General features: G+C 38.7%; 1 protein-coding gene across 1 annotated transcript in view; it reads right to left on the bottom strand.

Moving 5' to 3' along the window:
- Positions 1-19,686, bottom strand: part of epha6 (eph receptor A6) — a 166,368-nt gene that overhangs the window by 120,213 nt on the left and 26,469 nt on the right. Inside the window, exon 3 of the mRNA XM_044217017.1 lies at positions 6,245-6,908. Within this exon, the coding sequence (XP_044072952.1) occupies positions 6,245-6,908 (664 nt within the window). The remainder of the gene's footprint in view (positions 1-6,244; positions 6,909-19,686) is intronic.

Consider the following 19,686-nt stretch of genomic DNA (forward strand, 5'->3'; position numbering starts at 1 on the left):
TTTTGGTCTGTTTGTGTGTGTGTGTGCAGGACTATATTTAGACATAGGCATACTAGCCAGGAGGGGTGTCAAGGAGGTGGAGGCATGTATTTTATTATATACCATTATTAAATAGTACGTCATAATACAAAACACACATGTGTCACAGACATGCACACATACACACACACCCATTTACTATGTAGCTGGAAGAAAAAAATAATATACAATAAGATAAATGAGATATTTTAGTCAGCACCACACAATGTCCACTTGCATGTAAAAACAAACAAAATATGCTATAGTTGCAGACTATATAAAACACAATATTGGTATTGCAGTCCAAAGAACAATGCTCACCTCCACCTGTAACAAAAGGTATGGAGACAAAAATACTTAATGGAGATAAATTGTGCAAGAACTGGTTGCTTTACAAAGAAGCACCTCTTTCTTTACCTCCCTCAGCGCTTTCTCTCTCTGCATCTGTTGCCTCACTTTAGAGCAAATATGCAACACCAATGTTAAGCTTTGTTGGCAAAGTTGGCTCAAAAATATCTAACGCAACATAATGAAATCAGTAATACAAGAGGCCCATAGTGGACATTTTAAAGAAATTACACAAGTACAGAATATTCCTCCAAATCCCAGTACACAAAAGGCTAACACAGTTACAACACACAATGTAGCCTCTGTGTGATGCACTTTGCGCTAATTAACTGATTAATGAGAATCAATTAAGAATAAAACGGTCATATAACCTTATGTTTCATTTACAGCAAAGTGTCATCCTCCTAAGCTCATTCTGAAAGAAATGAAAGCCAACGCTGAAGGCGATGACATCATCACTTGTTGAACAGGAGCATGGCAGAAAAATGGCAGCAAAGAGACCCATTATACTTAATATTATTTATTCTTCTTATTTATTTATTCTTTATTCTTATGCATTCATGACACAGAGGGTAAGCAACTTTTGACCACTATTCCCATGGGGCAGGGCTAGGCTCTGAAATGTTCCTATACCTATGTGTGTTTGTGTGTGTCCACCTTAGCCAAAACAATGAATTGCTTCTATTAAACTTGGGTTCCTTAGCACCACTATCCAGTGAGCAATGTGACCATCAAGAGGTCAGGTGTGGAGTATGAGCACTATCCATCATGTCCACATGTGCATGTGAGAAATACAGAGAGAGAGAGAGAGACAAAGAGAGATAATATAATGAAAGTAGCATTGTGAATGGTCTTGAGGAAAAACAAGCTGAAAATGACACAGCAACAAGTACTGTAAGAAAGTGTTCGACCACACACTTGCACATGGCCAGATATACTATAACCTCAGGGAGTTTACCTGAGTTTTGACAGGAGGAACCAGGGTCTACAGTTTCAAAATTTATTTTACTTATTTCTTTATTTTCTGACAAAAAGTCAGTCAAAAAGTCTTCTCTAGATAAACATTTTTATTCTCCTTCCATCTAACTGCAAAGCTGTGTTATGGATCATCTATTTGTGCAGATCAAACCAATCCATTATGGATTGATGTGTTATTGCCACCTGTAGACTAGTGGAATAGTACAGAACCATTGGCAGGACTGTGTATTGCATCACCCACATGCTGGTGTGTGTGTGTCCTCGCGCGTTACTCCTGTAAGAGTTAACGATGCTCACGCACTGTGTTTTATGGCACCCAGCATGCCGGTGTTTTGGGTCACAGAATCTGATGGGTCACAGATTTTTGAAACGACACATCGAGCTGAAGCATCCGACCAGTCTTGGGAAACATCTGCGAATGAATGATGGGTAAGACCACGAGACGACAGCCGCAAAGTTCCTCCACCTAAGTCAAATTCATAGCATTTTGTAAAGGAAAAAACCCGGAAGAAAGTAACGTGAACTAGTTAATCTTTTGGTACTGTCAATTTAGTTCAAAATTCAAAATTGTGAACTATGAACGTGAACTAGTTCAGTTTAATCTGTGTGAACTGAACTTTGAGCTGGCTCTTGAGAAGTGTGAACTTGCACAACACTTTCCATAGTGCTACTAGTGGTCAAAAACTCCACAGGGTAGCTTTAACTTCCGTACCACAAAGCTCAGGCATATGGTTTTGCTATAAATCAACTGCTGTCTCTTTTGACTCACGTGATCACAACATGCAGTTTAATATTTTACTCTCATAATAACCACATTGTTAATTTTAGATTAATGTCTTTACGAAATCTGAAATAGGAAAGAAATAATCTATAAGAAGTAAAACAAGAAAATGTGTGCTAAAATGAACAGGCTGCCCGCCAGCCTAAGTCTATACATGTGGAGGAGCATAGGGGTTATTGTTAGCTGCTATATTTGATTAACTTCAGCCTTACTGCAGCACACTGACACTCCAAACTTCATCCAGGAAATGAATAGGGGATTAGAGTACTATTGTGACCAAAAGTATTGGGTTTGAATCAGAGAAAAATATTATTTGGCCTTAGCTTGGTGAAGAGCATTTCCTTTTTTCCTACTTCAGTGGCGCTAAAGCCCTTTATTCAGACTTCACACAGCTCATCTTTTCTCCAGGATAAATACAGGTTTGCAAGTCAGAACTGGAGTGTTTGTTTGTCACATATCTGTAGCTGGGGTTGGTGTTAGGGGTCAACTAAGGAAAATCATTTAAATACTAAACAGATCTGCAGCACTATTTGGGAGACCTGAACGAAGTAATGTGATATGGATGACTTTGGGCCACGCCTCTGCTCATTTAAATCTCACAGGAATCTGTGGCATTTAAAGAATGAAAATGCTTTAACTAGAAAAGATTATTCAACATTTAGCCTTTCTCATTTTAAACAATTTCAGGATGGAAACAGTAATAATTTATTCTGTTTAACATGCATTTAACAGTTACATTTCAAACATCAAATTTCATATCATAACACATAAGCAACCAGAGATGAGGAGCACAAAGGTCAGTGCTGTGCTTTTTAAACACTTATCAGCAATGGTATTTTACTAAACTCACAGATCATTCAAACTTTGTCATTTCTTTCCAGCCTAGTCAAGCAGCTGTAGTGTTTAAAGGACCAGTCGGTTGTAAACTGGGGATTGAGGCATTAGCTTAGCCAGCCACCTCAGTCTTTCTCCTTCAATGCCAAAGGCGCTCCTTGGTACCTTGTGCGGAGGCTTTTAATAACGACGCTTGTTTGAATCCTGGAACAGTGAGTACGGGCTGCATTTCAGGGCTGACATTGCAGTACAATGCCATCACATTGCCCAAAGGGCTAAACTTAACCCAACTGTGAAATCTGCTTCTTAGAGAGCGAGGGGTGAAGGATAGAAGGGAGCGAAGAGGGTAGACAAATTATACTATAGGGCTAGGAGGGATGCTGATGTTGTGGACGCTTATTATTTTAAATGACAAAGAGCAGAAATTAAACTGTTTTTCAACTTAATCTTCTTTCACCTCTTTAAACTATGATGGATATGATGTGAAGCAAACACATCCAAGACAGATTTAAGGTAAATAGATAAATGCCATACCACTTCTTTGTTAAATGTTGCATGCTGTATAATAGTTTCAGAGTACACTGCATATTTAAATGTTTCATGTTTCAAAATGAACTCTTTGGTTTTGTGGTATTACATGAAGCATTGCACCACATCAAACCATCTCTAAGATAAAGAACAAGCTTGCAAATACATTTCAACCTGTCTAAAAAGCAAACTCACTACAATTTGTTTCCCCCACTCAAAAACCCTCAAGAGCGACTTTATTTATCACTACTAAGCTTGTTCTGACACACGTTAATGCATGTATACAAATAGGGAAAAATAATAAAGGGCCAGAGATGAATGAAGTAACCATTTTGTTACAGTCCAGCTCTAATCACAGCTGTAGTTTAACCCCTGGCCTGTTGATTGCGATGCAGCTGCAAGTGCAGCTGGGAAACCTTGCCGACCCATGTCACAAGATGAATCGTAATCAACTGCACAAGGACATCTGGTTCTTGATGGTGGGAGAACAGCAGTGACTAGTCTTGAATGCATTTTTCAAAAGAGCACTAAGCAAGGCTATAGTTTGTTGCAGTGTTGGATAGATGAATCATTTTTGGAGGGGAACAAAACTGCACTGTGTCATCCAATTTGTGTCACTACTTTGCTTTGGTAAAAGCAAAATAAGGGTACATTCTCTTTATTTAAATCTAACTAATGTCAGCATGATACAGATGAAAAGTTGTTTTTTTGTCAGTACCAGTGTCTTTCTTTATGTTAAACCATTCATTTAAATCACTTGTAGGCGTTAAAATCTGTGTTATTCAAGATACACGATATATTGTATATTGTTACTTGTCAGGATGACAGAATTATCAGCCTCCAGTGTTTAGTCAGTGAATGTAGGTGTGTATTTAAATGCTACATCTAACACTTTTTGGAGTAAGTGGCTGGTTTCTCTGCAAATACAGTGGATGCCTTGCAGATTTATCTACTGTAGATTACAGACACGTGTACCTGTTGACCTGACATCAAGCCTTTATGTGGCTTGAAAAGAAGTTGCGTTGGACCTTGATGAAGGTATGTTTTTTTGTGCTATAGCATTCCCAGTCAGTGGTGCTACCAGCGATAACCCAAAGCTTATATCAGAGAGTTGAGGATCAAACTACTACCAAGCCAGCCGATGTAATCTGTCACACCAAGGTAGCCCCTGGGACAGCGGGTGGTAGACCACTGATATACACAACATACCTAAACACATGCCTGATCACACACACACACACACACACACACACACACACACACACACACACACACACACACACACACACACACACTCCATTTCTCTGTATATATAAATCACACTGACACACACACACACACACACACACACACAGTACAGTTTAAGACATGGCCAATAGCATTCAATCACCAAATCCCCTGAAAGAGTTCTGATGCCTGATACCTTCAGCTTTGCCACAGGACACAGCATTTCACTGTATGACAATTCACTAATGCACTGCTCCTTGTACATTACACAAACAAACACATGGCCATCATGTTTGACACAAGTAATAAGCAAAAGATGGAGTAAAATTCACTAGCACAAACACATAGAATAATACTTTTTAAACATTTGGGAGAATTTTAAACCCAAAAGCAACCATTCAAGTATTCACCTTTCTCATCCATCATGATAACATTGTTTAGGATTTGTGTTATCATAGCAAGCCCCTTCATTAATCTTGCATGTACTGTAAGAGTTACTGCTGAGTGTATCTTAGCCTTGCAAAAATTATCTCGTTGTAATCCCTGCAGTATCCAAAAGGCCAACACAATACAGGAGCAGGAGGGCAGGTGAAAGAGAAAAATAAATTTACTTTTGCAAATCTTTGATGTATGAGAGCACAGCCAAAGACTGAGTGTATATATAATATAGCGGCTTGTAGAAAGATGGACAGCCACTGACATAAAAGGTATCTTTTGTTGTTGCTGCATGCATTGTTGTTCTATCTGACTGGCTGATGTGTCAATATGTATGTTAAGTAGACCAAATAAGAAATTGACTCCCAGGCCAGGTCTCATAAGGCCACTGTATGTCTTATCATGTTGATAAGAGATTATATGAATAAATGAAGGGACAGACGACTCACGAAGATTGTGAATGTGATAAGTAGGAAATATACAAAAAGTGTAGGGAAGCATTTGAGTAAAAAATGAGAATAGCACTGCATTCATGTTTAATGGACTAGACAGGATATATCAGCTTCCTGCTTGACAGTGCTTTTCACCTCAGTTTTCAGACAGCAAATAGTGCAAAAAATATACCCCTCAGTTTCACGTTGTAAATTCTTAAAGAATACCCTTCATGTCAGTTTTCAGGTGGTAAACACTGAAAGAAAATAACATTCATTCTTGATTTTAACTGGAAAATCCTGACCACATGAACACTTGTGTAGATTTCTGTATAGGAAATATAGGAAATGGTTAATGGTTAATGGTTAAAGTAAAAAATGTAGTCAGCTTATATCTTATATCTATAGCTAAATATCTAGACAGCTTCAACTAAATAAAAACACATGAAGTCATGGTTAAGTCAGAGGTTGGTATTCTGACAAGTACACCCATTTGCTGGAGTATACTGTATAACTGAAGGTCCACACTCTAAACCAAAGCCTGTTTCACTAACAAATGTTTTTTCTCAGTGTTGCAAGACTTGCTAGAGTTTCCATAGTCTCAAAACTTGCTACTTTGATGAATGAAAAGCAAAATGAATGAAAGAAAGAGTGGAAAACTCACCAAGACATGAGCCTTCGATCTCCTCATACCCAACGCTGCAGACACATTTTCCCAAGGGAACCAACCAGTCTCCATCGGCTCCACAGAACAGTTTGGGTGTGTCTCTTTCTTCAGCATGGTCAATACACGCCCCCCTCACCTCCACCAATGAGGAAGAGTCCACACGAGGCACTGTGTCTGGAAATGAGGCCAGGTTTCTCAGTGTGAATGGACATTTCTTATAGTAAACCCTCACTGAAACCAAGGCAATGCAGGCCCCGATGTCCTGGAATGCCAGATAGAAGCCCTTCCTGGTCATGGGTCCCACCTCGCGCACCTCTGTGTTGAGTTTGAGGATGCGATCTCCGAGATCCATCTGAGTGAAGCTCTCATCGGCAGCGATGGTGTCGATCTTGGTGTACTGTACAGGCTTGAATTTGACACCGTGAGCCTCATCAGTCTCATGATAGAAGAGGTTGAAGGTCTCCTTGCAGGTGCCAGACACCCAAGGGATGGAGTTGCAGTCACGCAAGGTGAAGCGAAGCTCCACGTAGATCTTTTGGGCAGCCTGTCGAGAAATCCAGTTGGAGCGAAGCCAGTTGTTTTGGTTGGGCTCCATCACATTGCAAACCTGGAAAGTATGTATGGGCCTGTTGTGCTCGTCCATCTCTGTGATGGCGTCCCACTAAACAGGAAATATAAAGGGGTGGGGGGCAGAAGAGGAAAGAAGAGGGAAAAGCAAAGAAAAGGAATAGTAATTAAATGATAAGTCTTAAGTCCTGCTAGTGGCCCCAGCAGGCAACAATGTTCAATATATACTCTATGTTATAGAGGTGATGGACAGAATGAAGAACACCATGTTGTTTTAACTAGTTAGGCTTAAAATGTAAATGCTGTCCTGCTTGTTGCACTTAAGGATATGCCCTGGGGCCACTGAAATCCAAAAGGTTCATCCCTTTTAGATCACGAATGTGATCAGCAAATTGCATTGCATTCTGACAGTTTCTGCCTATTATGAGATACCTTGTGTGTGTAAAGATGATATGTTGGCCAGAAGTGACATGACCGCATCAGTCGTTAGTACTCCAAAATGACATGTGTTTATGTTTAAGTGTCAAAGCCATCTAGTGGCCATAGTAATTATGACAAGAGGAAAGGAGGAAGTCAGGTGATGTGATCATAGTGCGACAAAGTCCATGTAGGGATCAGGGTGGATGGATGGATCAACAAAACATTAGACTTTGACACAGGAGACCACGAAGTATGACCATGATTGTTTCCGAACCTTAACCACGTGTTTATTACTGTAACCATGACGAAGCTCCCCTAATGTTAACGAAGTAATCATTTTAACCCAAACCATGATGTTTACCCTACCTTAACCTGTTTACCAAACTACATACTTATTTTAATCCAAACCAGAATCGTTCATTAAAAGCCATTGTTCTGACTAACCAAACCTTAACCAGAGCATTGTCACATCATAAAACAGTGAAAAAACAGTGATCAGCAGTGATTTGTAATGGTTTTGGAAGGCACAGACAAATGATGTCATCCTGTAGATAGGGGCGAAAACACTTCTATGTGTCATTCTAGAGGGCATGGACAAACAACGTATTTTGTCATTTAATTTGGAGGACTTGTTAGGAGAGTCCCAATGGGAGTATATACTTATTTACCTATGCATACATCTGTAATCCCTAACTAACTACCTCTGTGGAGTGGTACTGTACCAATCCAGTGGATATTCTAGCCTGATGGTGATACTAGAAAAAACCCCAAAACCCTTTAGGACTCATGCTCTGGGGACCAAGAATATTCACTTCAAATACGGTAGCATGAATTAAACTGTTGGACTTTTCAAGTTCATCTTTTTTAAGATGCAAACAAAATGAGATTGGTAATAGTTTTTTTTCAGACATAACCTTATCAATGACTTCAAGCTGAAACAGATGACGCTTGTATTTGATCAATTCAAGAGACCATGAATATTTTAATCAAATCATGACAATCAGACAGTTGTTGAGACATTTTGCTCTTGACTGAAATGATGAACAGTCTATTATCCTCAATACTGTGAAATGAAAATGAACATCATGAACAAACTAATAATCTCTTTTTCTTTTATTCCTTCAGGTTTTTCTAGGTAGGTTTTCTCTTAGAATGATGTCTGATTCTAGCTGTGTAGTCATCGACTTTGCAACTCCCAGGTCACATGATCAGGGTGTATGGCAGCTTTGCAGGGTCATGAGGTTACCTGTCCCCTTGTTGATGGGAGAGAAGTTAATGGGGTTTTTTAGCCTCCTGGTCCTGCACAGCTCTCTGGTTTTATTAGAGTGGGGACTAGTCACATGGGCGACCCCAAAACACCCAACATCGACCTCCAAGAATCAAATTACCTGCCTGGGAAAAAGGGCTCTCAATTCACTTTGCTTACAATGCAGCATTGGACCCTCCACAAGCTGCAGAGTTTGCCTTTGTGTGCGTGTGTTTTATATTTACACTGATATACAAACCATTTTGTTTTTACTGTATATGGTTGGGGTATGATTTTTTTTAAACTATTACTACTACTGCTACTACAGTTTTACTTCACACACACACACACACACACACACGTACATCCTGCTGAACGTTACTTTCTATGAAAAACACTAAATATGAAATTGGGGGGGATCTTTGGACTTGAGAAATAAAAATATATTGAACATATAGAATATGAACACAAGATATAGGTAACATTAGCAGTAACCCTTAACGTTTATTTTGGCCATCAAAAGTCCAAATCGGCCCCTGTGACTCAAGTGGATTGTGGATAAGTTTGAGCAATGAAGCCCTGCATGTACCCACTTTTGGATTGTAGTATTGCACACCCAATCCTATCTTCTGGTATGAACCAAACACTCAACCAATCAACCAATGAACCAATCAACAGTGTTTTCACAGAAACAAGTGAGGGATGCACATGGGAGGTTAGGTGAGGAAGGCCAAGCATAAAGCTATTAATTACCAATAAACACATTCACATAACTTTCATTCTGTATTTAAAAGTGAATTGACTACAAACCATACACACACTCACACAGACACATACACACACACATACTTCATGTTCCCATTCTCAGGTCTGGGAGGAGAGATCCCCATTCTAATTAATGGCTGGAAAACAACTCCTTTATAGGCAAACACAGTCCAGAGAGTTGTGCTAGAGCTGCTGGTTAATTTACCAATACTATTTGCCTGATAAGCTTGCACATTTAATAAGCTGTTTTGCACTTGGCTAACTATTACCTCTTGATGAGTAGTAATCAAAGCCTAATGTTTGCTTTCACATACTCATTATCCTTTTTAATAACATGTTCTAATTCAATCATCCAAAGACGACAGGCTTTAATCTGCTCTTCCCTCAAGGTGTAATTGTAGCATTACAGTCAAACAAATTGATTTTGATTAGATGTGATATTGCCCATCACACGTGTATCTGTGCACAATGAATTCTGTTGGGCGAAGTAGAGCATTGGAGTAAAGCAGTAAAGTAAGCATTTTGGTAAAATATGGTCATTGTGTAATTCTTAACACAAAAATCATCATCTAAAGATGAGAGAAATACAGCTCTGTCAATTTCACAGCAAATAAAGAACAGTATGACAGATTGTCCATCCATTTTGTTCAGCTTTTCACATTAATATTATTAACAATATCTCATGAATATTACATTTGCCTAATTTCAGTAAATTCATAATCAGATAAAATTTTTATGGTACATAGTAACAGCTCGTTTTACTAATTTACATATCTACCTATATATTTTCTTTGATAACCGTAACATCTACTGTATGTAGAGTGTTTATTTTCTGACTTAATGGATGTAAGGATCAACATATAAAATAAATAAAACAAAATAAAATAAAATAAAACAATATATTATTATTACTGGTTATTTATATACATATATACATAGCCTACACATATACACCCAGGAAAAAAATTCTGCAGTGCATTTTTTTAATTGCTCTTTAATCCAAACCCCGGCTTCCTTTTCCGATGACAACGATGATGTATTACTGAACCTACAAATCTACCATACAATTTATCCACTGTCAACCTTCATGCTTACCCTTCTACCATTAACATACATATTTAACCATATACTTAATGTATTTACCTTTTTAAAACTGAACTACTTTCTTCAAAACTGATCTTTTTGTGTTTCTGTCACTTCTGTCTCAGGCCTTTGCAATGTGTTTTGACCACCTAGTCAACTGCTGACCTCCAGAGGTGTTTGTAGGAGGAAAGATGCATCAAAACCCTAGGGATCAAAGACTTTCTTTTAACAATGGTAAACTTTACAGCTTGGAAAGGTTACTGAATGAATGGAGGTTATACAGGAGAATACCTTGTCTTTGTTTAAAAAGAAAATAATTGACATTTCCACATTGGAGACATGACTTGGGAATTGAAAAAGGTCATCAGTGCAAACAATGTATGGAAACGAGTAGAAGCATGTTTAAGCTTTTTTAAAGATGCAAACAAAATGAGATCGTGATAAAGTTTTTTTTTCATGACTTCAAACTGAAACAGTTATTTGATCAATTCAGTTTAGAGTGCTGAACTGTCATGAAACTGAAGAGTGATGTTAAGTGTCTAAGTTAAACTTTATGTTCCTACAATGCAACCAAGCAGTCGATCACATATCAGTAGTGAAAGACTGTCACAGTACTGAGCAACTCCAGTGTATATGTATGTAACTGTATAACACAAACAGAGCAAAGGTCAGACATACCTCTCAGCCTCTATACCCAGGAAATTTTTATAGTGCATCAAGTCTGTTTTCTGTACTGAAGGGATTTGAAATCTAATACCATGGTATAAAATTGAAGACTACATTCTTGAACAACAAAGTCATGTGTGAAAGACCTGGGAGACAGAGAAAGAGAAGGTAGAAAGCAGGAGATGAAAAATAGAATGTGTTAAGAATGTATGGAGGTCTTTTCTGGAGAAAGGGTGTTTTATCAGGAGATACAAGAGAATTACTAAAGTTAGGAGGCAATGAAATGAGCTCAAATGCCATTGTAGATAAACTGTGGCCAGAGACAGAGAGATAGAGGCAGAGATATTAGTATGATTTGTCCCAAAGGGGGAAAACAATCCATGGTGATAGGAACACATTGAATCCCCAACTTAACACCATTCACAGTTTATCTAAAGGCCTCCAAGACTTTCACATCTTGTCAGCTAGCTAATAATGTCAGCTATGTGGTGGCAGCACTTTTGAATAAGTCGATCTGCAGCTTTGCATTTACAAGAGCTGGGAATTCAGCTTTTCTAAATTGTCTGACAAGCAATGACATATATTTCCGCTTAATTGACTTCAAAATAAAAGAGACATTTCAGCGGCAGCATCACACCTTTGGGACAAAGTCTGTAGTGCCCTTGAAATCACCAACCTGACGAGACCTTAGCCACTTCATTGTGCGTGTGGCGCTGATTTGTAATCTGAATGTAAACTTCTTTTTCAAAGTAGAAAACTTTAAGTGAAGCCTTGCCTGGCCACCTCACTACCTTGCCATCTAGCCTTAACATGCATAATTGAAGAACAGTCAGAAAATGTGGTTGATTGATTGCAGCCTGAGACCAAGGCCCTTAAAGCCCATCTCTCTCTCACATGAAAGAGAGCCAGTCATTTTACTGGCCACTCGCCCAGAGGTGAGCTCCTTTTATTAAAACTGTGAAACTCAGAGCCCTGTTGAAAACATCACTTTTAACTATAGTGTCATAACCCGCTCCGCTCGACCTCGATCAAAATTAAACATTTAGCAATCCTAAACGTTCCCACCACTTGGGTGGGTATGAGGTTGTAAAAAAAGAAAAGAATTAAACACAATTTAAAACTTAAATGTCCCTCTGTGTGAATGAGAGTGCGTTATGACCTACTATAAAATAATTAGTTAATAATTATATTACTGACAGAAAGCAGTGGGGCAGGTTAAGGAGTGGAGCTTTAAAAGGTTTACTATTAGACTGGCAGGAGATGTGACACAAGTCCCCATGGGTTAGTGTGTATTCAGTTTAAAGTCCCCACCGAGATATAAGAACAAGAAACGCGCACACACACACACACACACACACACACACACACATACACACACACACACACACACACAGTTTTCCAGGTAAATCCAGTGCATTTAAAACAACATTTAACATGTCTAAACAGTCTAAAGTAAGGAAATGATCAAATATAAGGATACTGAATTATATATTGAAATATATATGAGCTATTTGTGTGTCTAAATAATAAATAAATAAATACAGTAAACCTTTTCATCCAGTGGCTGGAATTTAACGGGTCCCACAGCAATTTTGGGGAAGAATTACAAATGTCCTATGGGAGACAAACAGGACACCGCTGTTGTATATTGTTGGTGGCAAAGAAGAATACAGTGACATCACAGGTGTTCATTTCGGCCACAGGAGACTAAATCTGAATAAATATTTATAATCTCTTTTTCTTTTGTCATCACCGGGGATTGCGGGACTGTACAAAGTGTCCTGTAGCCTCACCTGCTTTACTTAGAACAAGACATGATTCTGTTGTGGTTATACACATACACACACTGTGTCAGTGGAGTTGGGAGCAGGTGTGTTTTGCCCCGGTCTCCTGAGACTTCTTCTCTCAATTAAGGCAAAGATAAAGACAGGGGACGAAACACACTGGCCAACGTGAACACCCACAGACAGCTTTCTTTCTTTAAATCAGTCCATCCACCCATCTTTTTTTTGTTTGTCTTTGTGTATTTTCTTTCCCTCCTCCAGCCGAGTATTTCTATGCAAAAGCTCAGCACAGACACAGGCTCACATGCTGCACATGTATGACCTTATTAACATTAAAATACAGTGACGCAAGCTGCACCAGACCAGAGCTTGAGGCAAAAACAAAACCTGCTATACTTTATCTAATGTCCAGTATGAGACAAAACTGTCTCTTGAAATCAATGAGAACCACTTCCTCAATAGAAAGCTGGACTCACCCATGTTGGATCATTTATCTCTCTTGTCCTTTTGGTTATATTTGGCATTAAACATCACACATCAGCAAGGTGATTAAATATGTTACATCCCATTACAGTATGTCTGGGAAAAGTTTCCACTCACTGCCATTTGGCACCACCAACGTGCAAAGCTGCCTAGTGCAGCTCTAAATAAATATTTAACCCCATTTAGGAAATTTTAATTTGCTCTTTTTTTAACAAAAGAGATTGCTTGGTGACTCATTATTTCTTGATATCTGCCTGTGTCCATTCTCCAACACTCAGCAAATAAGGTCATTTCTATTTGCTAAAACTCTCTTTCCTCTGTCTCCCTACATTATTTTACCATCCCTCAGTATTTTCTTTTCCTCTACTTCTTTTTTTCTCTCTATCTAATCTATCCCCCTATTTTTCCTCCCTCTTTCTCCCTTCTCCCCTCTCTATTCCCATGTCTCTCCTCTGTTTGTCTCATTCTGTCTACCTGATGGCCTCTCCGTCTCTGTCTTCCCCATGCACTTTGTCTCTTACAAACACATGTACCTTGCTGAATTGTGAGTGTGTGTGCGCGATGCCACTGTCACTGGGATTGAGAGATTTTTATTTAATCCCAGAGCCTCCCTCTGTGATGGATGAAAAACCTCCACCTGCATACACACACACACACACACACACACACACACACACACACACACACACACACACACACACACACACACACACACACACAAGATAGTAATAGGAATGAGGGAGATGGATGAAGAGTCTTGCTCACTAGGGAACTTGATGTCAGATGCGCCTGATGTCTTTGACTTTATGAGAAAAGAACAAAATATAAGAAGAAAGTAAAACAAATAAAACTGAGTGCGAGAAAGTGAGACAAACATATGGTGCGAATGCAAAATTAATTGTGTTCTTCCGGCATTTTTATTACTTGTGAATATTAATGATCACTGGCTGGAAATGATGACTGTAAGAGAAGTGAATAAAGTTACCCCCCTTAATAAGATTTAGTCTCAGAGACTATGGAGAACATTTTTACATTCAAAGCACCTCATTAACTCCAAAGTCACTCACTCACTCACCAAAACATTCTACAAACACTTAATATGGCAATAAATATAGTATATAGTAACATTTATTTTCCAATGCCAATAGTCTGTGTTTAATTGGGGCATGCTATAATGCTATAATATATAAATGCTGTACTTAAATACTCTCAGCATGACTCAGTTTTTTGTTTGAAAAATTACATATATATATAATTAATATCTGATATATTTTAATATGAAGATCCACTTTCTCACATTATAGAAACAGAAGAACTCCCACCTGTTCTCAAGTACAAGCTTAGCTTAACTTAAAAAATCATATCTAGAAGGCTACTCTAATATTTACCCCAAATCTATGCCCTTGCATGTGTGTTTCATCACAAATGTGAGTGTGTGTGTGTGTGTGTGTATATGTCTGTGTGTGTGTCAGAAGTTGGTCTATAGAGGGCTCATTAGGGACAAGTGGTGCTTAACTTGGGGGATTTCGTCAATATCTGGCAACCTCGGCCGAGTCATTGTGTTTAACTGAGTGCCAACAAGAGAATCAATACTTTGATTGGAGAATTATGGAAATAGATTTTCACTGTGTACTTTAGGCCTTCCAATTCAATTACTAAAGGTGTGCCAATGAGGAATATTGGCAGGATTTGACACTGGTCAGAACCTGCATGACAATACTTAAGATGTCAGAAAGTCTTTTATATAGACACTCTAGCAACATTTCCATATGACAGCCTGCTGGAGGAACTGTTCATCATGCATATATGGCCAATAATGACAATGTTTATTTTGCATCCCGACATGTTGATCATGGTTCTCTTTCTTTCCTTTTAAATGCCTCTTTGCTGTGTAGAGGTTGGTGCACACACACATATTATATTCTCTTTAATAAGTCTAGGACTTTATGAGTGCAATACATTATTATGTGGCTTTGCTGGTGGGATGTAGAAATACAAAAAATAAAATAAAAACAGGATTTTATTTGGCAATAACTGACTAATTTAAAAAAGTGGCAGCAATGGATATTTGACCACAGGCAAGAAATCAGACGTCAGCTCAAACAAACAAAAAATTTACAGAAATTGTTCTCACTGATATGCAAAAAACGCTTGAACTCAGGGGGAGGAGGCTAGACTATAACTTGAATATTTTGTTAAATGAATCTGTAGTTATCATTCAGACCCAGACCTGTATGCTAGATGGTGTATAGTGTCATTCAAACAGAGCACTGAAGTTTAGCGTGCAGTAGCTGACCGGCATCATCTATTTCTTTCATGCTTCACAATCACTGGCTCATTCACAGCTGTGTGGCAATCAGCTGATTAGTCATTTCAATCATATTCATGCAAGTGTACAGCACGGCCATTATAACCTCATTGCTTCTTGGATACTTTGAGAGCTTCTCCTTAGAGAGCAGAGCATTTTCTGTCAAATCTAACTGTATAACCATTTACTACAAATGCTGGATTCCTTAATGTACATGTCTCTGACTTAACTGCCTTCACATCTCAACAATATAACAGAAAGACATTTCACAGTTTATTATCATTTGCAACACACAATAAAATAAAATCCAGTTGTTGAAATGCTGACAGGTAGATTCCTGCTGTGATGACAGAATGCAATCTTCATTTCCAATTCTAAAAATAGACATAAATTCTTTCCACTGCAGTATCTTCTTTTAATCTTGTTGATCTTCGTGCTGAAATCAAGCTGTGATGCTGCTGCTAACATGTACTCAATTGAATTGGCAGTTTTTTTTTGACAAACTGAGGACAATAAAGTGATCCAAAATAGAGCTATGTGATTCAGACGGGCAGTGTAAGTTATTTTATATGGGTAATTCATGCATTGTGTTTCATCTCTCTTGGGGTATCTACAGGTAAACCTTTTCATTTTTTGACAAATCTACTGCAGATAAGTACTAAACGTGTAAACATTGACCCCTCAAACAAATGAATCTTACAGGAAAATGTCAGCAATTGGCAGCTTTGATCCAAACCTATTGGTATGAACACTGCCCTCCTTATCAATGAAACTAGTTTCTGTAGTAATTTACAAGATTATTCTGTTGTATCAGAGAATTATGCTTATCGTTTGGTTTGTAAGTTGGATATATTTTGATAAAATTCTTCCTAGACATTTCTTCCTTGTCACTGTTCTTTAGGGACTGATTCTTCATTTAAAAACAAGTAAGATGCAACACACATTACTCTTCCACACACTCTCTCTCTCACACACACACAGTATCCCACTGCCCGTCACCAGCACACCCCACAAATCAATAGGAGCAAGTGAACAGTGGTGAGCAAATGAAATCCAAAGGCCCTGTGCTCTTCTCATTCCTGCATCAATCACAGTGGATGGGTAGCTTACAGGGTGGAGGCAGACCACCCATCCGTCATCCCTATGGTGCTCTCACAAAGTGACACCCTGTTGGTCATGGCCTCAGTCATCCTCCGAAGATAGCTGAGAGCATAGAGGATAGAGTTCAACCTGTGTGACTGCTCATGTTGGACTGATGTTTGGAGCTGATATTTAGTATCTTTGTATGTTGACCATTGTAAAAGTCAACGAACCACCCAAATGACACAGATGAAGTGTTTCCTCTAGAATTATATTCTGGTCATGGGGTAAAAACCTCTGAAAATTAATGACAACCAGTGAGAGCAAGACTAATAAAATTCTGTTAAGTGTTTGCAGTTCCTTTGAGGCACATTTGATTGCAGCTTTAACAGACTGTTGAGTAAAATCCCCCATTACATTGAAATGATTTCCTTGGTCAGACATTGACATCATAATAATTTGCCGATATACACAAACTGCGGTCAGCGAGGAACCTCCATCATTATCAGAGGTGTGTGCAGCATAGACTGGCTGCTCATTGATTTAAATGCCAAATATTAGCCCATGTAGTGACTAAACAAGTGCTAACCCTAGCTTTCTACACAGTTTGAAACCTGATTTGATCTTGTAAAAACTGACAGAACTCCACTTTTACCATCTTGTTTGGACATGCAATACTTCTTGAAGCAAAGAGGGAGAAGCTGCAGAGCAAACTATCACAATACTCAGATCTGAGAGAAGACAAGCCAAGGCAAACAAAGCAGCTCACTTGCTAAAGTACACAACTTAGGTTATTACACTTTTTACCGTCTGTGACATTGGAAGATCTTTGCAGGATGCTTGCAGTGTTGTGCAAGTTCACACTTCACAAGAGCCAGCTCAAAGTTCATTTCACACAGATTAAAATGAACTAGTTCACATTCATAGTTCACAATTTTGAATTTTGAACTAAATTCACAGTACCAAACGTTCACGTTCATTATTTCCGTTTTTCTACTTTACAAAATGCTGTGAGTTTGACTTAGGTGGATGTTGGCTCGTCTTACCCTTCTTGTGATCATCATTCACTCGCAGATATTTCCCAAGACCGGTCCGATGCTTCAGCTCGATGTGTTGTTGTTTTAATAATCTGTGACCCATCAGATTCTGTGACTAAAACATTTTTGAACTATTAAATTAAATCAAGCGCATTCATGCACAACACTGGATACTTGTATACATTTTTTTGAGATACAAGAAGATGTTATGTTGAGACATTGAGGGTACAGAAGAAAGAAGAGATCAGGGTTTCACATTTCACATCAAGCTTGAGACAATGGGGAAAAGAAGAATGACCAGGGAGACTGAGCCTGCTACAGTATGTGACAACTATTCCTCCAGCCTATGGCAATGATCATGGCCATCCGTCAAGACTTTATTGATCCCCACATAACAGAACTCATCTATGCAAAATGAATTGGTTTTGTAAAGTCACATATATATTCCTTCAAAAGACAGTGGAGTGGCTGATGATAAATGTCATCGTTATAATGAAAAATAATAAAATAATAGTGTCAGCTTTCATGAAAAGATGTGCCTTTACATTCAACATGTTTGACCTTATGCCTGTGTTTTGTATTTTATTAAATTTAGCACTAGCTGTTGCAGTAACACATTTATGTCATTTAGCACAGTATAATGTCCATTACAGTGATGGCCTCTGGAGAGGGTCCCAGAGGCCATCATTTATGGCAGCGATAGATCACTCCTCCAGCTGTTGTATTAAATCATTCAAGGCTGGCATTAATGGATGCAAAGCTTTACCTTTACCCTTTCATTGGATGATAAAATGCAAATTTGTATTTTGACAAGCTTTGTTTTTCTTAGTCAAACAGTCAAATAGGCTGTTTGATTCACACACTGGTAAACATTATACCTACTTAGCATCAGCATGTTAGCATTGCCATTGTGAGTATGCAAGCTTTAACACTGACTTTTAGCTCAAAGCACCACTATGCCTGAGAACAGCCTCACAGAGCTGCTAGCATAGCTGTAGACTCTTAGTCTTGTTAAACAGTCATATCAGCACGAAATAGACCAAAAATTCACAAGTAAATGTGTGGTTGTTCATTTGTAGCAAAAGAAAATATTTTGAGCAAAAGTGAAATTTGGTTGATTAAAGTAGCAAGCATCAGCAATTATAATGTTCAAGTAAAAGATGCAATTATGAAAACACATGTGACATCCCTTTTCAAATAACAATGGCTATTTGGCCCTCAGGGCAACAAAAAACTCTCTAGATTTTTGCACATGAAAACTGTGAGAGTTACAATGAAAATACAGTCTCTTCATTACTGGGAATATATCATTAATCAGCAAACTTCAAAACCCACACACCAGTAAAACCCTATCTACCTGCAGGATCACCACTGGTTAAGGGCATGAACCTTATCTCCTTTCAACCTCTTCTCCTCTATCTCATTTGCCTAAACGTTGATATGTCACTCCCCTCCACACATGCTGACTCTTTCTCATCTGAGCTGACACAGACCAGAGACCTTTCTACCCCCCCCCCCACCAGCTCAGACAAACTGTGCGTGGGAAAAAACGAAGGGAAAAGAGCTTGTCGTTTTACATATCTATTTTTGCCAGAGAGGCAGGCAGGCAGGCAGTCGGGAATGTCAATGTGTGGCTCAGCAGCCTCTGACTGATGTGAGATCACAGTGACGGCTGCACACAGCGGTACAATGAACACACACAAACACAGACTTTGCCAGTGGGTGAGGTAGCAGGGTGCAACCATAGACAGCTTAGATAAGACCAGGTCACCCAGGTAGAGGAAAGCATGCAATATAGACACACACAAAAAGAGTCTACCTAGAACATTAATTCAATGTCGAGTTATCCTTGTGTTATACTTTACACAAAAGGGATTCAGTATAGCCCTCAAGAAGGGTTCTTGGGTGCTTAATTTTTAGTGATAAAGAGGTTTCTCTGAGACTTTCATTTCTCTAACCTAATCAGCAGGCCTATTGAAAACTATTCTTTTTCAGAGGGT

This window comes from Siniperca chuatsi, linkage group LG12, assembly GCF_020085105.1.
Source record: "Siniperca chuatsi isolate FFG_IHB_CAS linkage group LG12, ASM2008510v1, whole genome shotgun sequence".
NCBI lineage: Eukaryota > Metazoa > Chordata > Actinopteri > Centrarchiformes > Sinipercidae > Siniperca > Siniperca chuatsi.